At 42.3% G+C, this 25018-nt stretch overlaps 1 protein-coding gene across 1 annotated transcript; it reads right to left on the bottom strand.

The window, feature by feature from the left end:
* Window positions 1-202: 202 nt before the first annotated feature.
* Window positions 203-24754, bottom strand: mrc2 (mannose receptor, C type 2). Its single transcript, XM_061026253.1, has 29 exons — window positions 24434-24754; window positions 18908-19312; window positions 16960-17133; window positions 16711-16875; window positions 15931-16044; window positions 15553-15696; window positions 15256-15447; window positions 14477-14631; window positions 14230-14334; window positions 10812-10927; window positions 10569-10717; window positions 9030-9247; window positions 8281-8423; window positions 8095-8191; window positions 7874-8003; window positions 7659-7691; window positions 7366-7532; window positions 6992-7160; window positions 6764-6906; window positions 6545-6653; window positions 6108-6274; window positions 5907-6015; window positions 5555-5793; window positions 5290-5452; window positions 4971-5120; window positions 4642-4755; window positions 3423-3602; window positions 2796-2819; window positions 203-2690 (listed from the first exon to the last, which is right to left on the bottom strand). The coding sequence occupies exons 1-29, from the start codon at window positions 24558-24560 to the stop codon at window positions 2470-2472; spliced, it is 4422 nt and encodes a 1473-aa protein (XP_060882236.1). The 5' UTR covers window positions 24561-24754; the 3' UTR covers window positions 203-2469.
* Between the last annotated feature and the right edge of the window lie 264 nt (window positions 24755-25018).

Here is a 25018-nt window from a genome sequence, read left to right as displayed (position 1 = left end):
TCAACAAGATGCCGAAAATGGGTAAGGTCCTCTACTGAAATTGAAGCTGGCCGAGCTTTTCCCTTTCACAGTGTAAAATTCAAAACTGGTAATACCCATCATTTAGCTACTAGCACAGGAAGGCAGTGTCTGTTTGTAAGATTCTCTTGAGAAATTGTACTAGAATAAATACTAACACATGAATATGAGTGAAAGCAGAAGCTCTGAGAACATAGACTTTATTCATTTCATATAAAAATTACACAAAAAAAAGTTCAAAAAGTTGAACAGGTGCTTCAGGTAATCTTCACAGGGATGAGAGCCAGCCTGCATCATAAACATGATCTCACAGATGTACACACTGAGGGGCCGTCAGACCCTTTGCTACAGTTCACATCTACCACATTTAAGACGAACCTGTACAGTATACCACCAGCAGAGGCCAGGGTAAGCCTGAGACAATCCACTTCACCCCTAACACTCCTCCTTCCTCTCTTCCAACATCCTTGACTCCTCCTTGCACTCCTTTTTCCCTTTCGTCTAGTTTTTCTTTCTTTCAATCCTCCTTCTGACCCTTCATGTCCCTGAGCCCTGCTTCTCTGATTGGTTCCAGACGTGCCACTGAGCTCTTCTTGCCGACTCAACATTCCACAGCTGGATACTGCACACACTCAGACACACACACATTCAAAAACACACTTCTCATTACTCCCTCTCCTCCTCCCTTCCCCCTCTATCTTAGTCCAACTCATGGAGCAGAAAAAGCAGGGTGGTTTTTTTTTTCACAGCAGCTCAGTGAAACCCCCAAAGCCTCAGACTGACACAGCTCCAAAGCATTCCTCTGTGCAGGAAGACAGAAATGCGTTTAGAGAGCTGAGGGGAAAAGAAAATGTTTGAGGAGACGAATGTAAAATGACAAAATGACAAAAATGTGGTCGTTTCACTGCGCAAATGGGAAATCGGGAAATGACATAGAAAAAGAACTGAATGAGTTTTTTTGTTTTTTTTTTGTTTTTTTTTTAACGATTTCTCTTAAAACAGTCTTTGGCTCTAATATATACAACACAGTCATTCACATGAGGGATGTTTTCCTTTGTGGGCAATGAGAGGTTCAAGTGTTTGCAAATATCCCATAAAATTAGGATAGTTTCTTTGAAAGATATTTAGGCTGAAACACAATGAAACCTGCATCATTAAAAAGACAACACATCTCAGTGACAAAACATAAAGAACTGTGCTCCATGTGAAACAGACAAACGGACAGAAAAACCTTTCATAGTGCACGCCAAGAGAATTATTGTACTTAAAAAGTGATGAATCAGCTCCAGATGTTGGCATATAGAGCCAGCACAAACAGAGGTTTGGAATCGCAGAGAAGTAACTGTACCTTAACAAAAACGACTAAAAGAAAGGCGATTACTTATGCTGAACAAGCTGAAAAATAATAAGTACCAAAGTGTACGCAGAGCTATTGAAGCCCTGCAGTACCAAAAAGACATCCTATTTATTGTATTTGTTTACCTGTGTTTTACCAGGAAGTCAAAATGAGACTAAAAATCTCTTCTACAAAAGACTGACTTCTATAAAAAGTTCCCTACAGAACTTAGTAATGTGCAAAGTTGTAGCATATCTAACGTTCTGCCTCAGATGGTTTAAGGTCACCAGTAATAATGGTCCCTGTTACCTTCCACACATTCACATTAGGACTTCCTCCTCCTCGTCTGCTCGACTTCCAGCTGGTGCTGACGTGTCCGATGAGAGAAGAGGAGCGAGGCAGGAGAACAAAAACCACACATGCATCATCAGTAACAGTTCTCTACAGCTGCACGAAAGACGACAAACCATCGAGAAAGAAATGAACCTTAATGAAATAATGAAACGACAACTCAAGTTTAAGTAAATACTGCCATGGCAAAAAAAAAAAAAGAATGAAAAAAAAAAATAGAACCAAATTTCTTTTCCTGAAGAAGACTGTGGCTGTGTTTGTAGAGGACAGAGGTGCATGTTTAAGAGTCAACTTGTGGCTGTGACAGCTCTTCACTGCTTTGTAAGTCTTCCAATCACTTGGGAACAAGAAAGGAAATAAACAACAAGCAGAAGTTCAATTTGGCACCGAGGAAGATAGGAACGAGTCATTACACAAAACTGATATTGTGTTGGACCTTTCCAGCTGCGATAAAAATTGATCAATTCATGGCCTTAATGAAAAACTTTTAAGGAAAGATGTGCATATCGAGGGATCTGTTTCACATGCAGAAAAATTGGTAGAATTGTTAAGTCTTTTCCTAGGAAGACTGAGACTGCAGGGATTCAATTTAAAAACTCTGCTGCGCTCTACACAGCTCTTCAGCACTTCAAAAAATCTTCTTTTTTTTTTGGTTTCAAAAGAGACAACAAAAACATAAATGCCATTAATGTGTATCAGAGTCGGCCTCTCCTGTGCTGGTTAGGGGTCAGTCCAGGTTCGATTGTTTTTATTGTTTTCATTTGTTACTCTGACTGCTCGTTCAGCTCCATATCCGACACCAGGATGTTCTTCTCAGTCTGCTCAGCCAGGCTGGAATTGGTCCGGCTGTAGCGGGCCCCTTCATAGGAACCCCCAGACCCAACAGTTCGCCGACGGTACAGGTAGATCACACCGACAATCAGCGCCACCAGCACCAGCCCCGTCACCATGACAACAATCAGAGTGGGCAGGTGGTCAACATCCGCTACATGGAGGTAGAAGATGGATGTCAGGATAAAAATAAATAATTCATATTCTGCTGTCTCACAAGAGAGCAGAAAAAAAAGTGAAAGTTGAAAGGCATACTTACATGTTGAAGCCGAGGTTTCAGCACCTAAAAAGGAAAATGGGACAATTAGTAAATATACCTCTTTCCAAACTGCTGTTTTGTTAAAAAAAAAAAAAGCCCAAAAAGTAAATGTCAAAAAACAATACAAAACATACTCCATAAGGAAAGAGTTGTCCAACGTCAAGATAAAGCTGTGAAATGATTCGAAAAGATAGCTTACACATAAACTGATGGGTTTTTTCTTGTCTGTGGGATTTCTTTTAACTGTAAAATGTTGCACATTCTGCCTTTAACAATAAAATCTATGAATCATTGAAAATCTTTTTCTTGGATGATGTAAAAAGTGTTTTGCTAGCATGCTGTTAATAGTCTGACACCTACCCCATAGGAGTGATTTCATGCATCTAAAATAAGTATATAGAAATATTCAATCTTGTTGCTTATGTCCTCATTTGCTTATGTAGCTCATAAAGATAAATTATTATTAATTTCTGAATGTTTCATAACCATCCAAAAACTCCTCACAGGTTTTCAGTGGCTGAAGTCGTTTTTTTCTAAAAGCCCTTTTTTCTGTGGCTGCTTCATTGTTGGACAAACTTAACTGACTAAACTAAACCTCTCAGCTGAAGTGGTCCCTGGTTTTCTTACTGCGAGGCTGTTTGCAGATGACTCCGTGTGTGCGATTTCTGCAGGAGCCCGGCTTCCACAGGCCGCTGTTGCTCTGGATCCAGAAGCAGGAGTTTGGGGACAAGACAGAAGAGGCGACGTCATGCCCCTCCCAGTTTGTGTACATCATCTCTGTGTCCTCGCTCCACACCAAACCTCTACCTGCGGCAGGAACACACGCACACACACACACACACACACACACACACACACACACACACACACACACACACACACACACACACACACACACACACACACACACACACACACACACACACACACACACACACACACACACACACACACACACACACAGTCAGGGTCACTTCAGACCCCAGAAGAACTTGGATTTTTAGTTTAATCTTCAGGAGAGCTCATTTCTTTTTTCATGTTCTGTCAGAACTCATTTTAAGACACAGCACATACTGTAGGTTTACAATCCTGGTTTCAGTTATTCTCATTAGCTAACAAAGCATATTTCAGGGTAATTCACTGAAAAAAACAACCTCAAAGGTCCCATATTATGCTTTTTCTGGTTTTATATGCCCTTTAGTGTGTTTTCCAAGTGTCCTGTGCATGTTTAGGCACATCTATGTGCAAAAATTCAAAGTCCGCGGAAACGAGGCTTCTCCTACCTCCTCCTGTTAGCTGTAGCATTAGCTGCATGTAACGCTCGGTTCTAGCCCCCCTCGATAAAAATTTGTCAGTCCGACGTCATTGTCAGTGTGAGATCACTGATCTAAGTCCATTGGCTCGTTGTGGCAAGCCCAGCAGCTCATGTTGAAATTTCCGAGAAGTGTGCTGAGCAACTGACCAATAACGACAGAGCGGATCGGCAGACCAATCAGAGCAGACTTGGCCCACGTGGGGTCTAGCAGTGGGGGCTCAGCAGAGCGTAGCTGACGGACTCAGCGCGTAGTGGGAGCAAGGAAGAGCAGTACATGAAAACAGACACTTTTTTCGGACTTTAGCTATTGTGAACGTACAACAGTAGGTACATAGATTAAATATATGAACCCCAAAAAGAACATAATATGGGCTCTTTAATTAATCATAAGAGAAAAGGTCTTAAAAAGTTTCCTGTACCTGTAGACTTAATAACCTTCTGTAGAAGGTTATTAAGTCTTGGTTTTCCTTCTGTAGAAGGTTATTAAGTCTGCTGCTGTAAAGACAGATGGAGGGGACAATGTTTCCTTACCTCTCACACTGATGCCCAGCCAAGCTCCCTGTGCCTGTTCTGCATAGCTCTGGATGTGCTCCCATACAAAACCATTTTCGGTCTCATCCAGGATAGACAGAAGCTCTGCTCCCACTGGAAGATAGAGAAAAAGAAAGGAACCCGGAACAATAAGAATTGTTACATATGGGACATAACAATAGTATAAAAGGATCATTGAAACACACTGAGTAAAGGTCAATAATGCTTGCAGTGGTTCAGAGATGTTTAACTTTAGTTTAGTATCAGGCGTTTCTTGGGCAGCAAAGCAGAATGGTGAAGGTGTGCCTGACCTCTGAGACTTTTCTTACCTTTGTTACAGGACACACGTGCATCCTGCTGCAGTTTAAGCCTTTGCAGGTTGAAGGCATAACAGTGGTTTCTGAATGGCACCCACGCCCACTCTCCCAGAGAGTGTGGACACTGGCCAGGGTAAATCCACTGGTGAACCACGGGCTCCTCTGGCAAAGAGAAAAACAACAGAGTTATTTTCTGACATAGATCAGAATTAAGGATACATTGTACAGGTTTAAATAAAAGCAGTGTTTTTCATTCTGATGTTTTGTTACGCACATGTTAGGGACATCTTAAAGTATAACAATAGTTCTGTTGCAAAAACTAAAATCATACCACTTATTTGACAGATAGCAGTCTCCAGTTTTGCATCGCAGGGAGTCATAGTCCATTGCCCAGTAGTGGTCATGTGACCACATCCAGCTGATTGATTGGGCTCCCCATCTTTCCAGTTTGAATATGACACCTCTTCTTCGCCCATCCAGGTGAAGCTCCGTCCCTGAGAACAGATATTCTCCCTCAGACTGGAAACACTTTTTTTTTTTCCGTAGATCTAACAATGAAATGTAATTAGAGATACTGTAAGTGAGAGAGAGCTCACTCCATAGTTGTAGAGAGCGATCCAGGCAGGCCGCCGCAGGCTGTTGATCAGCAGTGTCAGGTGAGCCTGCTGATATGGATCCTTCACTGTGGCCAAGGTCCCATTCAGAGATTCACAGAGGTGCAGAGCGCCCGTCCAGTCAAGACGCTTCTCCACAACTCGGTAAGTCACTCCACCCAGCTCCACAGGCTTTGACAGAGAGGCAGGGATGAAAGGTGGGGCCGGAGGGAGAGCTGAGTCTGAAGAAATGACAAAATCAAGCACACCCTTAAGTCGATACACTTCTGTTTGATGTGAATTGTTCTGCACTTCAAAAGAAAGCATTGTTGTGATGAGTGTTCTGATAGCACACCTTGTCCCCTTTGACAGATGTAGCCATGGCTCTCCATCTCACACGCTCGGGAAGCCCACATGCCAGTGTTCTTCTGCGGATTCCCATGAATCATCACCACACAGTTTCCCTGAGAAGAGACGGAGAAATCGTTACAACAGGAACACTTTCAGGACAAAAATCTGACATGTGAAGCTGATGGAGTCAGGGTGTGGTGGGTACCCGGGTCTTGTTGTAGTGTGGTCCGCTGTTGTCAAGAGGCTCTCCAGGAGCCCAGTTGGTGTAGCTGAGCAGGCCAGGCTGGGCCCACTGGAAATGACCTTTGGAGTCTGAGGTCAGACCAACCCAAAGGTCAGAAGTGGTGTTGTAGAGCAGGGTGGTGACAAATGCTGTAAGGAGGAAAAAAGGTGCAAAATGATATTCCTATTAGACTCTTATGAACAAAAAATATGAGCATAAAAACAAACAATCACTGTCTCTAAGAATTGACTGGATATAATGTACAATGACAGGTAATCAGATATACTTAATGAAATAACAACTGTTACATTTTTAAAAAGTAAGTAACTGCATTTAGTTCATGAGATGAGTTCACTAATTTGTGCAGAGTGCACCACAACACGTCCTGCTTCCTGGCGTCTGCAGTCTGCTGTAATTACCTTCCTCCAGATAATTGGACACCACTGCCAGCACTCCGCCCTGCAGTTCACATTTCAACTTGGCTGCTGACCATGTGACCCGGTCAGGCTGATCAAACACTCTGAAACACTGCGGAAACACCAAATGTCATTGCACACACAGCGATGAAGGTTAGGTTATCTACGACGCATCACTTGATAACAGAATGATTCTTAACTGCTGGTGTGTTGTAGCTCTACCTTGTGCTGATAGGAAGACCATCCATCAGGACAGCCTGATGGAAGGTGGGGGACTGATGGAGTTGGAGGAATGGTGCCTGTGACATTGACTCTCTTACAGATGTAGGGCAGGTCAGAGTGGCACTTCTGATCAGACCAGTCCGCTATTTAGGAGTGAAACATAGAGCTCCTTTATGAGTGCTGCATTTGATTTCGTGTCTTATTTTGTCTTACTTTGTCTGCTCTTACCTTTGCTGACCGACAAGTGGACACATTTGCGATCACGACTGAGTGCGTGTGGCCTCCCGAGGGCCCAGGACACGTAATTGAGCACAGAGTGGTCGGACCAGCGGAAGCGGCCATCGTTTTCATAGGTGTGCAGCCCCAGCCACCAGTTGTCACCCTCCACCCTCGCCATCTGAAGGTGAGATGAAACTGTTAAGAAGGCATGTTGAGGCCACAGGTAAAGAGACACAGATATGGTTTGCTTGTAGAAAACAGACACCGCAGTTACACAGGTTTGTACTCGCGAGGTGTTTCTTAGGGTTGTGCCCTCACTAAGCTAGCTGGATTTATTCAGCTCGTACAAACAATCATGAACTCTTTGATAAAGTTGGCAGTGCCTTGCGTAAAGTGTTGGCCAGGAAAGCCTCCTCCTCAGCCGAGTGGACGGAGGCCAGCGAAGAATCAAACCAGGAGCAAATCCTTTGGGCCTGATCCCAAGTGTTGCGTTGGTCAAAAAATTTATACTCAGCCTCCTGGAAGCCAATCCACTCTGGTGAACTGGTGCCTGACGGATGAGAGAAGACGGAGAGACAGTCATGAGAGACAGAGGGAAGGGTTTTGAAATAAGCCCTTAGGAAATCATTTAAGTATGCGAGAGAAGTTCAAAGCTAAGAAAGTAAGACTGACTGACCTTCAGAGACTTCTGGTTCCTTCTCAACACTACCTAAAAACACAAGCACACAGGAGGGAAAAGAGTGCACATGACATACAAAAAGAGAGAAAATGCAATGAAAAAAAGTCTAGCAAGACTCAAATCAGAGATCAATGCTGAAGGTGGTAAAGTGCATTTCTGAAGATGAATAGAAACTGTTCAAATAGAGTACTAATTGTCCCATGCTATTTTACCTCTGGGGATTTTGCAGATCCAGTCTAAGTCAGAATCACAGTGCATAGCCAGCCAGGTCATAGTGCCCAAATCTGCTGCAGCACATTGTCGGATGTTGTAGTAGTATCTGCCAAAGTTCTGGTACGTTAACTGGAACACAAGCAAAGAATAAACAGATTGTGGGTTTTTTCCGCACAGCGTCTGTTGGTACACTGTCAGGTTACATCTAGTTATTACTCACAGACAGCCCATCGCTCCACTTCCAGCTGCCGTTGTCCATGGGGTTTCTGCGGTTCAGTCCGATCCAAAACCAGAGCTGCTCATGGTCCTCTGACTCCCTGTGGCCCACACCTTCATCATTATCATCGTCATCATCATCATCATCGTCGTAGAACGTTACGTTTTACCTGGTCAATTGCACACTCACCCAAAGGCCTCATGGAGGACTTGTAGGACATAGTGCTCCTCGTCAGGGCCGCTGACGCTCAGCAGGTCGGCTCCGTGTCTCTTGCAGAAGAGGTGAGCCTGCAGCCAGCTCAGCCTCTGCTCCAGCTGGGACGAGTGAAACACCTACGTAACACAGGCGAGGAGAATGTAAAAACAGTCCCATTAAAAAATGCAATGCTGGTTTAAAATGAGCAGAATACACAGCTGTGTTACTTCAGCTCTTAATGTTAGGATGGAGAAAAACCCACACATTCCGACTTATGGCTCGGTATGATTATGGAATATAAAGTTGTCACTCAAACTTGAATAGAATGTATTTGCTGTCCCCATTTAATTGAAACTGCACTGATTTAAAATACAAAGAGTAAGTTCACCACTTTATTCATTTGATAAAGTTTTTGTGAAGCTGTTCAGTTCAGACAATATTAATAACTGCTGCCATGTACTGATATGGCTTTTTTTCTTACATTTACATTTCTGAACAAGTTTAACGTACAGTATGTTTAGAAAATAACTTAAAGACAACAGTCATTGTACTTTGTAAAAAGTTGTCATATCCACATCTGCATGTACAGGCATAATCAGATGCCTCTGCACTGAACGGAGAAAAAACTAAGAACATTTAACTATTTCTCAAGGCCTGAATAAATCAGTTAATGAATGTGGGCCATAATTAAACGACACCTCAAGCAGAGTAGGATAGTGTGAAGCAGAGAAACTTTGCCAAACCTTGTAACAGTAGCGCAGGTTGCTGTTGCTCTTCCAGCTGCTGGGACAGGAGCCGCTGAGGCTCGGGGTGGGCTGAGGGACCGGGGGCTCAGGGCTAAGAGACGTGTCCTGGTTCTGACGGCAGATGAATTTTGCCTTCGATGACGCACACGCTTTCACCTCCCACAGACCCGTTGCAAAGCCTGTCGCCATGGAAACACAGCCACCATCGACACTGACTGTGAAGACACAGGGAGAAATGTAGGTGAATGGAGGGACAGGAAAAAAGAGGCTTTAATGATGAAATGTGCGGAAACTGAGGAATGGTGAGAAGAAAAAACTTGTTGAAAATGGGATTAGACAATCATGACTCAGATAAATGTTGGATCTAGCCTTGAACTGCTCTCAAGACAAGGGCAACATTTCCTGTAAACTCTGGCTTGGTTTGCATGATGATATGACGGCGGCTGATAATTGCATTTAAAAGGCAAATTGTCAGCTGATCAAAGCTGCTTTGAAGCTAATCCAGGGTATATGGATGTACTGTACAGTGGATCAGAATCTGTATTCTGAAGTATAGAGAAAACATCAGGGACCAATTCAGTTTCTTCTTTACAGATTAAATCTAAAATCTGCTCTGTTTCAAAATAGACCTCATGTTTTGGCAGCAGAAAACCTCAGGGTATGTATTAAATGGAGTTTGATTACCCCAGCCAGTACAGCTGAAACTATTAGTTTAATTATCAATATGTGGAGAAAAAATGAAAAATCATTACTAAAAACTTAGCAATTTACTTTTTAATGAGAAAACTCTAATAAATCTGGAGTTTGGGACTCTCAGATGTGATGGTTTGCAGCTCTTCTGTGTTTGGTCTCATTATAAACAGAATATCTTTGACTGACATTTGGACAAACACGACTAAAGTATCTACGGTTCTGGAACAAACTTGGTAAATGAACTTGAGCCTGTATAGTGCTTTTCTAGTCTTCAAACTACATAAAGCACTTTATACACATTCACTCACACCGCTGACGCAGCAGCAGGAGCAATGTGCCACTAAGACATATAAGACATGTGGCTGCAGGAGCTGTCAGTTGAGATACGAATGACTCGACCACTGAGACAAAGCCGAAGTAAGGACAATGATTCTAACAACTTTCTCAAATAATCAGAATAAGCACACACATATCAAATTATTTTTTAAATAATCATCAGTTTGTATACAATAAAAGACATTAGAAAATAAATAGAAATTTACTTAACCCTTAAGTTAAGATCAACAAAACATTTAGGTATGCATTATGAGCTGCTGACAATTAAAACAGATCCACCTTAAATACGTCTTTAAGAGATGACATCTCATTTCTCTGCAACATCACTATTTCATGCAACCAAATGTACCTACGGGTATTAAAAAAAAACCTGAACCTGAATCTGAAGTCTCTACCTGACCTTGCCTTGACAACTAGAATAATTCAACATAGTCATCCAGCATCCTGCAAAACACCATCTGATCATATCCTGATCTAACTCATTCAAACGTGACATATTTAAGCTACCTGGCTGGTCTCGGTTCCAATTGGTGTAGGATACTTCGTCCCCGCTGAGCCAGTGGAAAGAGCCGTGGCTGCCCTCGTCCAGAAGGCCGATCCAGAAGGAATCACCCGCGCGACCGAACACCAGGCTGTTGGCGAAGGCCTGCTCAAACCTTAAGAGATTTAAAGAGACTATTAATGATGTCTTTAAGTCCCTGTGAAGGATTCTGGGTAAGTCAGTATGTGTGTGTTTGCTGCTGTACACACCTGTTGGTAATGGTAACAAGGGTGGCTCCCTGGTCCTCGCAGGATTTCCTGGCCTCATTGAAGGTAAGCAGATCCTCTCCCACCCAGTAACAGGCTGGGCTGTGCCACTTCCAGCCCTAAATAAACAAGGGATTTTGAGGATATAGATAACAATAGTTAATAATAAAATCAACACTAAACCATTCCAAGAGCTCAGTCATCTGAAAAGGCTGCGAGGCTCATTAAATGTATTGATCTAGATCTTAACAACTGGATCTGGATATGCTTCAAAATAAACATGGAGACAGATATTCAAGTAGATCGGCTGATGTCTAGACTTGAGAAATACTGGTGCATGGTGTTTTGTGAAAGGATAAAGAACGCACTCCAAAACAAAGAGAAGCTTCAAACATAACGCGGTCTCTCAGAAAACAATTAAGATGCCATTCAACAATCAAAGCAGAGGTACGTTATACCAGAGAGCTGTGTCTGAACTGCAGAATCAAAAGAACCAAGTCCAGGCATGCAGAAGTAACTTTTCCTTGGCCTCAATCCCTCCTGCCAGCTCACGACTTCAGTTGTGGACGTGTACTGACACAGAGCGCAGCCAGCACGCAGGAGGTCAAAAGAGTTGAGATTTGGTGCAAGAATGATAGTAAGATAGTTAGAGTTTGTATACAGCTTTGTGCAGCCTAACTGCAGGCTTTTTGCGCAACCACATTTGGCATCTAGATGGAAACCTCAGAGATTATAGCTGCTGCTGAGGCTTGACGTGTTAAAAACCTCACATCTTCTTATCCGTCCTCTCCCTGTCTGACAGGCTCGACATATACTCATTTACTCTTTTCTAATAGCAGGTTCACAAAACATGTTGAAGTGTATTTAATATTAGGAGTGAAAGCACAGAGTAACTAATGAACGATATGATGACACTGATGGGCTATTTGCCCCTTCAGAGGCAAATCAACTGATCAAGCCAAAGTATAAAGTTTGAAAAAGGAGTCAGTAGCTCCCCCCCCCCCCCCCCCCCCCCCCAAAAAAAAGGTCTGCTTTCAGTTGCACAGGGGTTAGCTTGTGCTAGGTTGCTAAATTATTGTTTTTTTTCCATTACAAGAAATACTACAGGCCTATTCTCAGGTAGCTTGTGGTCTAGGTATACACTGTAAAGGTACAGGTTAAGTCCTGCAGTGGGCGTGCGATTCCTGTACGTGCGTCTCCGCTTGAGACTGTGAATGAGTGTTAATGCTTTTTAGAATCCATGTAGCATACCCTGCTGGTGACAGTCAGAAAGAGAGCTGCTATTGTAATACAATGAAACTCAAATGAAATGCTATTTGACCGGTGAATAATTCTAGTAATATCGGTGCATAACTGCAATAAAATTAGCTGATACTGATAGTCACTTGATATTCTATCGACCAATATTATCGGGTGGCAGATTCATCGGTCCGGTTCTAGTTTAAATGTAGCCACTCTGTCATCCTACATTCAAAGTAAGAAGATGCAAACTGTTTTCCTTCCATTCATTTACTTCAACATGTCTATCTCTCCTTCAGCTGACACAACATAAGCTGTGTGACTTCATCTGTATTTAAATAATCCATAGTTCTCGCTCAAGCACTCACCACTTTTGCCATGTTTTCTTCCTGGCTTTCTTTTACCAATTTATGCTATCTGACTACGGCACAGGAGCTGTGAAGCATGCGCAGAATGTCTGGGCCAATCTGGGGCCAAACGAGATGTATACGTGCAAAAGTTAGTCAACTCCCTTTTGCATTTTATAGTTGTGTTGGTCAGACTTCTAGACATTTGACTTAGCACTATTTCAGTGAGACTAACATGTAAAATGTATTTTCCAAATTCCAGTTTTAGTCAGACTAAACGCAAGAATTTTCTTTTTTCACAGAGTGTAAACAAACTCAGTGGCCCAGTTCGGCCACCCCATCCAGGTCTGGCTCCGCTACTGCAAGCTATTTTAACAAATCAGGACAAAATAAAAAAAAGAGATTAGGACTTAAAACAGCTTTATGTTAAGAGAAATGTGAACAAAAATGTAAAATTATAAGTTATTTTAAGGGCCCCATGTGGCTGAGGGGCCGTAAGCAGCTGCTAACTCCACAGGTCTTCTCTGACATAAGAGATTTTTGCTTATTGCTCAATCTACTCAAACATGAAATAAATGAGTTATCTTGATTTTTAAAGAAATCGTCATCATTGAAACTATAAAATGTATTGTTAGTGTTACTAGTGGCTGCTCCAGTGTTTAAGTGAACAGGCAGCCTTTATGAGTTATGAGACTAGAACTGGACAGAGTGTATGGTTTAGGGATCATATGGTGTTATGTTGCTTAAGATGTCAGCAGGCTTTCTGTCTTTGTTGTTTCACATGTTGAGTGAAGTGAGCTCCTCTGCTCGAGACAAACCCCACTGTCACAGGACCCGTGCCTTGCCAAATGACCCCTGTCACGTTACCACCCATGATGCCTTGCTCCCCAGGGTAACGGGGTATAGGATTCATTTTACCAAACAAATGGTTCGACCATTGAAAGATCTTTGCTGAATGTAACAGCTGAAAACAGCACGACTCTCGACCTCCTAAATCAACACTTTGCAGAAATATAACACTGCTAAGGAGAGGAAGATACAGAAAGACACACACTAGATGTCTGTTTTCAGTGGGATAATCCCTTGTGTCACAAACATCCCCAAAAAAAAAGACACTAAACTTTCTACTTGGGCAATATTCACAGCATTGGCTAGGTAGAGACATGTCAGGTATGAGAGGTTTAAAGACTCATCTGGAGAAAATTATGGACTGTGAAATCACAGACAGATGTAGATTGATCCCCCAGATGGGATTTAATTCAGCATGTGGGCACATGTAGTGTGCATGATAGAGCACTTCTGTTTCATCTAAATTGAAGACTTGTTGAAAGAAGATACAAACAACATGGGCCCATGTGAATGCCTTAAAGAATTTACAAAAAAAACCCAGTTTTGGGCAAGAGAAAAGAACAGTTAGCATTCAGTAAATAGAGGAGTGTGTGCGTGCGTGCGTGCGTGTGTCCAGGGTTCAAAATGGTAACCTCCCCAGTCTTAAGGGAGTGATTCATATTACAGTTAAAGACTGGAGGCCGTCTGGTGGAGCAGTGGAAGGTTGAGGGTCGAGGGGAGCTCTGGGGAAAAGGGTTAAAGGGGAAGAGACGGCTGAAATATTTAGAGTTATAATTTTCTTTCCAGTGACACCACAGATAGACTGTCAGCAGCGGTAATAACAACCAAATGCTGCCCTGGACTTGAATAGAGTCTTTACAGGATCCAAATGGAAAAAAAAAAAAAAAAAAAAAAAAATCATGAGGGTGAAAAAAAAGTAATCTAAAGTCTAAACTGTAAAAGCCAAGGGACAAATCAAGTAAGCAGGGAGAGAAAAAGGGTATTACTTTTTTGCAGTCTTGATGCCGTGGCTTCCCATCACTCTTTGTTCCCAGTTTCTTACAGATGGAGGGCATAGTCAGGTTACAGGGGCTGTCATCCCAGCGGCCCTCCTGCACATGTTAGCGCCACACAAACAAAGAGACAGAACACAGCTGGTAAATATATACAAACCGAGGAGACCGCTTTTGCTGTGAGGGGATTAGTAAGACTTTAGATATTTGGAGGTCAGTTTGAGGGTGCAGAGTCACTCACACCCCCCCAGACAGAGACACAATCTTCCGGGGTGTTGCGGAAGTTGTTGGGTTCAAATGGGTGCCAGTAGGTGAAGATGACGGGCGTGTGGTCGGTCCATTGGAAGTCCATTTGCATATCAGTGTCATGGAGCCCAATCCACAGCTGGTCGACATCTGGAAAAAAACACACACATACACAGTTAGGTTGGGAACAATGAGTTAAAACACAGGAACCAAGTAAAATAAGGGACAGGCATCCAAATATGAGCTTATGAAACTCTTCCATGAGTTCAATCACTACACTGGAGAAATTCCACGACCTAAAAACTTTATTCCTCTTTCATGAGTTGTTTTTTACGCTCATGGAAAGGGATGAGCTGCGGTGCTTTCACTACATTTGAGCTTGCTCTGCAAACATGGGCATATAGTAAAGCAAAACAACTGGAAAAAAAAACATTGAAGCCTCTTTCTTCCAAATTTAATAAAGGGGCATTTATAAGAGGGCAGAGCTGAAACACCAAAAACAACAATTTTGCTCCCCTGTGCTTAAAATAGTAACATTGGAATTGAATTCAAATGTGTTAGATTTGAGTGTGTGACCTCTTTGTGAACCAACTGCACTTCAACTTTACTTCTACAGAAACATAACAAAATCCTTGATTCATCCTGTCTGGAGTACAGTTTAACAATTTTTTTAAAGTAGACTGCTAGTTGTTGCTGTGCAGTATAGACAGAGAACTCCCATTACCGAGGAAAATCACAGCACAGTAAAAAAAAAAAAAAAAAAGGACTAATCACCTCTCTTCACGTTGTGCAGGATGAACTCCAGCTCGGGTAGGGTGTGGATGCTGACCAGGTTTGCCTCCATCTTCTGACAGGTTTTCTGAGCAGTGTCCCAGTCTAACTTCTCTGAAGTCAGCTTATAGCAGCCGGCCTGAAAGGCCTGCCAGCCCACATCACAATCATACTTCTCATCATCTGCCCACGAGTCTGTGGGAGCGAAGAGATAAGAGCCATCCAATTCATGACTTTGACACTATTTTCAGGACTGCAGCTGTTGTGTTAATGGTGTTATGCATTCACCATTACACTCACCAGTAGTGAAGGGGTCAAGGGTAGCATTTGGCCTCTTTTTACAGACATACGGCAGAGCGACAGAACAATCCCGGTTCTGCCAACGACCCGATGACTCAGTTCGGATCACAGCGCAGTTCTCCTCCTCAGCATGATTTGGCTGCTCTGTTGGATGACAGGAAGAACAGCGCTGACATCAAGGTGCCCTTGTGCATAGCACTAAACCTGGTGGTTGCTCAGTAGGCCACATAAGGTGTATTTAAACCCAGACCAGCGTGTCTCTAAAAATAAGCAAGCATGCTCATTCAGCCTTATGTGGAAAGTAAATGTTTTTTTTTAAATCACAGACACTTTAACCTTAAAAAGACAGATAAGGTTGAGTTATTTTTACAGTCTAACCTGGCTCCCAGTTGAGATATTTGAGTGGGGAGGTGTCGGCCCACTGCCAGCCTCCATTGATGTCCAGGTCATTGAGGCCAATCCACAAAGCAGCAGTGTAGCCTGTCAGTAAACCTAAAACGACAGAAATAATACAGGAGCTTAAAACCTCTGTGTAATGTGTCAAGAAAGACAGAACAAAAAAAAAAAAAACGCTAAGCAGTGCTTCCACACAGGCCTAATAATATCTCCAGTTAGCCATCATTGTGTCTGCCTACACTGTAACGCGTAGATGACAGAATTGTTATGTAAGAACAGCATGAGTGTGAACTAATATTAGTGGCTGTGTCAGGACAAGTCAAAAATCAATAATTCCTGAAGGGAGAGTAAAGAAACATAGCTACTGAGAGGAAACTATGTAAACAGCAATCTTCCTAGAAATATCTCTATGAGAGATATATTTTTGTTTTACAGTAAAAGTAAGAAACAACAGCATGATTGTCAGATATGATAACACTGCATCCTTGTAAATGTTTATTAAATTGTATCATTCATTTAGAAATTGAAGTCAGTTGTTACAGGGTATTTGCTGAATGTTGATTAATTTATGTAGACTCCAGATGTGTTATTTGATGATGTTTTGTACTCAGATAAAATTCTATTGACAATGTAGTAATTGGTAGTTGCGTGTGATGACCCACACTGGTATTATGTCATCTACTTCTGCGTACATATAACCATTGATTTCATGAGTCAATTATCAATTCTTGTTTCAAACCAGAAGCTACAACGTGACTTTACCGTTGATGTACGTCTGCTCATGCAGCTTGGTGATGCTAAGCAGGTCTGCCCCCTGCTGCTGGCAACTGATCCGAGCCTCGCTCCATGACAGCGTAGCCTGGAAGTTAAACTGGTAGCAGCTGTCTGTCAGGGGGTCAGTATCCCAGAAGGTTTCGCAGCCACTGCCTGAGAGTGAAGGAAAGAGAGAGTAAGCTTGTCAGACCAGAGAAGAGAGAAAAACTGTCCTCGAAATGCAAAGATGTTACTCACTCTTCACAGGACAGAAGCCCCAGCGCTCGTCCTTGCCGTAGTCAAAGGTGGTGGCACACCAGAGGTGACCATCCTCACGCCCGATACTCGTGCAGTTGTGAAACCACTGGCCGTCATAGAGGAAGGGCAGATAGCACGGGCGCCCATGAGAGTTCCCCTGGACTGTATAGATCTCTGGGAAACAAAGAGGGGAGATTTTATGCATGCATCAGGGAGAGGCGGGCCACTCGTATGCTGTCCGAGCTGTGGCTGTGAACTCTGTTTTCTCAAGAGGCTTGTGTGATCAAACGCAGGCTGAACATAAAGGATGATGTTACAGTTAAACAGTTAACAGTAAAGTCAAATGGAGGTCAGCAGGAGAAGATGAAAACGGACTCCTGCCTATATTATCATTGACTTTATTTGAAAACAGAATCAAAAGATATGAATGAAGAAAAAAAAAAAGACTTGATATTAATATTTCTAAGCCAAAGCAGGATCTCTGTAAGAGATTACAGGCTATTTTTAGGTTGGTTTAGCCAATAATCTGTATTAGGTTTCAGCTATTTTAATAAGGTAGATGTTTAATTCTCGTACGTTCCTTGAGTGAAGTTTGGTGTGAAGTTAAGGGCAGAGAGAGAGAGAGAGAGAGAGAGAAAAAGAAGGGAGGCTGGATCTATGGAGTTACCCAAACAAGTTAGGCCAATGGAAAGTAGGGCAGACATGTTAAACGGGGGAGGAAAGTTTTCTGACGCTCTCTTCCTGACGTCCCTCTCTGCTCCACCACTGGCTCGCTGCTCCTCGGCTGACTAATGTCAGAGGCATTCCTCCACAGCAGCCAGTTGACTTGTGAAGTTCAGCACACCAACTTTAGAACTTTCAACGCAAAACAGTTATTTTTCCACAAAAAGAGGAAAAGAGACTTATGAGAAGGACGATAAGGAAGTAAGAAACTGGGGATTTTCTTTTCATGAGTCACTTTTATGGCAGTTCTGCTTTCAAATACTGTCAAATACAGCCTATAAGCTTGTACACTTTATTGGCTGATTAAGCCTCACAGCATAGTTTGTCAATGAAAACTGTAATATTTGATATTGTTTAGATCTGATAGCACTGACAGCGGAAATGAGGCTTTGCAGTAAACCTCTCCATTAGATTTAATCTGGACTGAAAAATAACACATAAATAGAAAAATACTGGAGGGCAAGGCCATCTCTGTGTTTACTGGATTTTACAAACACCAGCAGTGTTTTACTTGGCTTTCTGACTGGCAAACAGCCATGTTTCCTCAGCGATTCCCTAAAAGCAATATTTTGCTGTGTCCTTGTGATCAGATGCAGCTGTGGCTTTCACAACAGTGGGTGTCCCTGCCACACTGAGGCAGCACAACCTGCGGAGTGGGAGCAGCTAACTGGATCACAACAGCTGGGTCGGTAAGGGCCTTACGCTCAGTTTCCCTGGAAATGGGCTGAAGACTTCTTGAGTGGGTGAAATATTTGGGATCTCATTTCTGTTTTTTTGTATTCTACCTTGTTTTTGAATGTTCCTTTAAAATGTCACGTCTACCTATCTAATGTCTAGTACTAATTGTTCAGTACTAAAATGTCAATTCTTTGTTTTTGACATTCTTTGTGTTTTAATTCTGTTCTTTTGTGAAGCACTTTGTATGTTTTTATGTATGAAAGGTGCTATATAAATAAAGCTGATTTGAGTTGTTTTGTATTATTCTATTTTATTGTACTTCTTATTGTCCTAATTCTCTTCATGAGTTTTAAACCCATTCCCTTTGGTTTAAACCACATAGAGGAAAGTTAGCAGAGTAAATTAGCTAAGCAGGTTTAGTACAGTGTACACATCTTTTGAACTGTTGAAGTGCCTGCAGTGTAGTTATCAAACAGAGGTGGCCATCATCAACCTGTGGAATCTTTGTAGTGATTTTCTGAACCTGCTGGATGACAGGCGTGCTTACCACGGTATGTTTTTGAGCACAGGTCCTCCAAACCTCCATGTAGTGTCCATTTCAGTTTTGAAGGTGAGGGGGTTGTGGTGGAGTTCCAAATTGAGGGAATGGGAAGGTAGTTGTTCAGGGTGTCCAACACCTGACCACAGTTCCAGGTCCAGCGCACTCTGGGGGGCTCCCGGTCACAGGTGAATACACCCAGAGGAGACTTGTCCCTCCTGGAGGTGAGGTTCCCAGTGGTCATCCCCAGGCACAGCGAGGAGCCCACGTTGAACAGGCGACCTCGCGTCACCCACTTCCAGCGCTGGTTGCTTTCCTCGCAGGCGGTTGACGGGACGAGGGAGTGATCCTGCACCCCCAAGCACCGCTGGACGCCCTCATGGTAGAAAGCAAAGTCGTCAGAGTCCAGCGGCTCTGAGCAGAGAGAGGGGAAACAAACGGCATCAGTCAATAATTCTGATGAAAGCAGGATTCCGTGTTAGCCGCTAATGTGGCAAGAGACAGGGCCAGGGGCTGGATCAATATCTGTATTAATCGAGTCAGTGCTGGGTTAGAGCTAGAATAGAATGCTGTCTCTAATGTCTCTTCGTGATGCAATTCAGGAATATTATCGTGACTCTTTAAACTGTGCTGATATTTCCCCAAATCCTTTTTTACATGCACCATTACAAAGCTCTTCACATGCCGTATTGGCTAATTGCACAATGGCCATGCATGCAACACACTTTGTAAAGTGGTTACACATGTTTCTAATGGAAGATTGTTTGAGGAATTTTAACCAGATCTGAGAGTTTACACCATTCCTTAAATCTGACCTGGAATGACCCTTAGCCCAACATGTTGTGTTGTCTGTTTCTGTGGGGAGCAGCAGTTTGTGGTTTTAGAGGATAAGTACAAGAATCATTGCCATGAGAATCTGCAGAGCGACTGATACATTTAATCCTAGTAACTGAAGGTTTTGATAGCTTGAAATTAGATTCATCTGATGAAACGGACAGTGATCCTCAAGGGTCAATTTGATCATTTTTTTCTAGTCTACAGCTTGCTTTCTCGTTTACACTGGCTCCTTTATTAGCATGACCTCACTATGGTTCTCTGGCTAGCTTTAACTGCCCGCAAGGTGTTACCCATGGAGCATATCCACCATACACTAAAAAAAAAAAAATTATTAGAAAAAACTAAGAGTTACTGTGTCGAAATGTGGAACTTTAAACGTTCAGAGCAGTGGCTAAAGATGTCAGCCTCTGTCGCAGGAATTTCAGGGGAAAAACATAATTTCTCAACAAAATGTGAGTTTCCTTTTTGCACATCTATATATACCTCAAGGATTTAGAGACTGGTAACCTAAGGGTGAGGACTGTGGATACTGTGTGGTTGTGAGTCTGTGTGAAGGTAGGAGTCTGGGAGAAAGAAAGACAAAGAAAAACAAGTGTGGGCGTGACTCTAAATTAAGGTCCCGCTGAAATTATGTAAAAAGAAACCCACACAGACGCCTTCGGTCAGAATTCAGACCGAGAGGAGAGAAAGTGAGACCCTCAGCATTTCCTACTGGCGGGCTCCTGTGAGAGGCCAGGAAGTGGGGTAGGTGGGAAAAGATCACTGGGCATTTTGGTCGAAAAAAACACAACCCTCTTTTATGTGGCGACTTCAGGCTGCAGCAATCCCTTGTTTCCTACCTCTCGGCTGAACAATTCAAACCTCCAGTGCTGCTTTACAGACACTCAGACAATGGAGTCTCATCCAAAGCTACATCAAAAAAAAAAGAGCCTGTAATCTGGAGGAACCGAGCGACACACCCCTCTTCTTGCTCTTGTACTCTGTGGTTTTGTTTCTCAGAAGCAGTGCTCACTTCTCCTGCTTTGCTTGGTAGCAAACAAAGAATCAGAGCGGAGTGACGAAGCATGTCAGAATAGGTTTGAAAGTGCTCTTTACAGTTTAATGAGGTATAATCACCTCTGTACTCTTTTTTATAAAGCAACCCATCTCACCCCTGACACCCAGTTGCTCGGTCTGTTTACTGTTAATTCGCTGCATAAATGACGTCGTTCTGGAGAAAACTTTGCAGGAGGTGAAAACTTTGACTGTAACTTTGATCCAAACATCATGAAATATCAGGGTTGTTTTTGGGACAAGAGTCTCTTTTCCATGACACTGTTATCCCACTCACTCAACATAAGCCAGAGCTGGATCAAATGTGATGAAAAAAAAAAAAAAACTGCCAGCAAAGAAGTGTTTTTGTGGAAAGTCACTGTCTGGTGTATCCATTGAGACTAACACGGAGGAAATATGATCTTAGTCTAATTATTGTTTGTTCTGAACAAGACTGTGATAAACAACCACCACATTTCAAAAAAGTCCAAGTTGGATCTTTTAAATCGCTTATGACCAAATCTAAACTAAGGTATATTGAGTTTATAATCACAAGACAACAACAAAATGTGCCTGCTTTCACATTTGTAAAGATAGTTGGTGATTGTTATTTCTCTATGTTTTAAAAAAAAAAAAAACCTGATCTATTATCAAGACGGTCTTTTTATCAGCCAATCCATAATCAAGTCTTTGCTCCAGCTCTCAAAATCCACACAGTTTATTGTCAAATTAATGCAGCAGAGCAAAGCTGAGGCTGTGCCTGGTTGCATGAAATGCATCCTGGTACATGTAGTCACTGCCATCTCTCTCAATATAGCACGCACAGTGAGGAATGTGTCTACATGTACCACCTACACTGATTGGACTTGAACATAAATTGTGTGAAAACACCCTTAACGCCCCCCAGGACAGTTCATTTAAAACGCTCCATGACAGACGTGTCCTCAGTTTCGCTGTAATAAATTCATCTAGAAATTACAGAGTGAAGTCTGCCACAACAGACAATAAAACGTTGATAAACTATAATCTTAGCAAAGGATTTAGTTACACTTCTCATTGCGAGTAATTCCTTGAGGATACTTGAAGGGTTTGACTTACACAACAGTGACTAGTCAACAAAGCGAGGCTAACATGCCTATGAATCAGTCTGATGCCATTTTGTCACTTTCACAATGGAATTAAAGCCTTCTTTAAAAAAAATAGAGCACAGTCAGCTCCGACAGTGCCCGTGGGCAGATTTTCACACCAAAGCCAGTCCAGTAGATATAAGCATTGCATTGTGGGTTGATTTTACTCCCATATGTGCACATAAGCTCAGTAATAACATAGTGGCCATACGAGACTTTCAAGGCAAAAGCTTTTTAGCCACCAGGCAACCTGACGCTGAAGTCCCAGACAGCAAGAAGCAAATTCAAAAGGGAAGTTTTAATTCCAGTCTGAAGGGCGACACAACTGGATGTTTGATGTGAGAAAACTTGCGGGCAATCAGAGAGAGTGCAGAATTCCAGATTAACTTTAAGCCATTGAGCCCTGTGAAAGCTAAGCCACAACAGCTCTCCTGCTGTGATCTCATCCTCTTCTTTGCTCTGTTTTTTTTTTTTTTTCTTTCTCAACGATCAAGACAGTTTCCTTCTGAAGAGAAAGGATGAAACCCAAGGCCAAGAACAACCAGCACAACCCGCCAAGAGAGGCCGATATTCCCAGAACCTCCTCCTCCTCCTCCTCAGCACAGTCATCTGTTGGACCTGGTTTCAGGACAATGAAGTGGGACTTATCAATTCTTAGTCTGTGCTTCAGTTTTTATCGGTTGTACAAACTTTTGATTAATATCACACTGTTTTGGTGGATTTCGGCTCATTGCTACTGTTGACAATCTAAAATAAGATAAATGATTTTCTATCCATTTATTTCTTTACTTGGATAAAGCTCTTGGCTGAGGGTAAGGCTCAATGCTTCCATGTGAACTTCTCTTATTTTGACAGATGTGAGATTACAAAAACAGGACTGGGCAGTGTGATACAATGGCAACAGACAAACAGGCAGGAAATTCCAGCCTGCAGTGTTTGTTTCTTTGGTGTTTTTATGGTGGTCTGGCCTCTGAAGCAACCAGAACTGTGGGTAGGTTTTACCTCATCTGAGAAGCATGGGAGAGCGGGGAGAGGGGCTATCAAGGGGGGAGGAGCATGTTTGCATTTTGCAGCCACACTCAGAAACAGAAACCTCCATGAAATTGCACATCAGATTTAGAAACTGTGTGAAAAGAACACACTGTCGATATGCTCTATGATTCCCGCAATTATGCAGAGTTTAACGGGAATAACAATTTATAACATTTTAGGTTGAACTGTAACACATACTGCACATCAAGAAATGTGGTTACATCAAATGTGGTGGCTGGAGCCGTCTCCATAACTAATCGATGGTAAACTCATTTTGAAATCTCACACTATGTATGTCTGAACATCCATGGCCAAATAAAATATGTTGGCATGCAATTCTGCCACTTTTACCTCTGTTGCAAATACCCCTTTTTTTAAATAATAATTTAGCATAATCACTGTCAAGCCGTTCTTCCCTCCACTGACATCCCAAGGTTAATTGTGGTGACATTTCCCTGCACAAGGAGCACAAAAGTATATCGAAAACACAAAATGCATGAAATGAACGCTCAGAGTGACTGGTCAGTTCACACAACCAATTCAAAGAGGTGACATTTCATAGAACAAATCAACTTGGCTCATTTCTCCCGGATTTTTCTGCAGCTCATCCGTTTGGTTCAAAGTGATTGAAAAGGGAATGTTCACTCTGGAAACAGGGGAAGATGTTAGCGGATGGGTGCGAGTCATATTAAAATAAAATAAAAAAACAAGTCTTGACCAAAAGATTATTAAGGATGTTTATCTAGCAGTACATTCTGAGGGATAAGAGTGACTATAACCAACATAATCATTAGCTTAAATCAAACAAAAAGAGATACATTGATTAGAAACTGGTACGCCTCAAGGCTTGATGCAAAAAGTTTAATGAGGTATCTAAAATCACTATAATGAAATGATGAAAAGTTAGATACGATCAATCATTTTCTTAATGTAGCGGTTCATGTTAAGGTCGCCAGAGATAAGAACAAAGACTTAACAGCATCATGGCATCCCATAACATGTAATGGTCTGGGAGCTGTTCAGGACTGCACTGAATGTGTTAATTGCAGCCTGTAACAGGATGTAAAGGTCACATCTGCCCGCAGGGTGACCAAATGAAGCGTCACTATACGTCTGCTTTACAATATAGCCTAAAAAAAATCCCATCCGGTCCAATTATAGAAGAAGGAAAAAAAAGAACTAAAACGCAAATGTCTTTGCAGCTTTGACTGAACTTCACACGTCCATAATAACAAAAGAGAAATTACGCCAACAGCCCCTTCCCTCCTCCCCCCGTTTTTCCTCCACATCTGGTTCCACTCACAGCTCGGACTTTTTCTTCGTGGGACAGCCTACCGAGGCACCGAATTCAGAAAACTCTGAATATTGCTCTCCAGCCTACTTTCTCCTTGCTTTTTCTTACTGGAAGTATTTTCCAAGACAAAAAGCATGCAAAGCACGTTAAATGTCCGCCCGGTGTTCCGACTTTGACTAAATGAAATGAAGGGAAAGTTGAGATGTGTCTCACCCGTAACGCTGCTCCTCAGTTCCAGACTCAGGACGAATAAATATAAAGTGCATTTGTAAAAAAATAGTTGCCGACTTGTCCATGTTCTTATTAACTCCTTGTTTCGGTGACGACCGTTGCCTTGCATGCTCAAAAACTACAACACACTCACTCACACACGCACATTAACACTGTGCAAAAAAAAAAAAAAAAATAACCAAACGATAAAAAAAAGTGAACCAGGAGCAGCAAATGCCCCAGTGTTTTACTTTGAGGACGGATGATGCAGATTTGGTGAGTTTGACGGTGGAGCTCCGTCTGCCTCGCAGTCAGATGAGAGTGAAATGAATGGATACGCGTCAACAATGTGTGCCTGCGTACGTGTGTTTGTATGGTTCCCAAAATGAGGTCCGGGGACCTGTAAGAGGACCCCGAACGGAGAAATGAGGACGGGACTCTGTTGTGTTATTCTAAATATCTTATCAAGCATTTTTTTTTTTGTACCTTCTTTCTTAACAAAGCCGAGGTGGATTAGGGTTATGTTCCTAATGTAGATCATCATCATCATCAAGTTGTCTTGTTAGTCTAACACATTTAGAAGACAGA

This window comes from Labrus mixtus, chromosome 20, assembly GCF_963584025.1.
Source record: "Labrus mixtus chromosome 20, fLabMix1.1, whole genome shotgun sequence".
Lineage (NCBI taxonomy): Eukaryota > Metazoa > Chordata > Actinopteri > Labriformes > Labridae > Labrus > Labrus mixtus.
The sequence above is the reverse complement of the archived record's forward strand: the minus strand, read 5'-3'. Positions and strand labels throughout refer to the sequence as shown.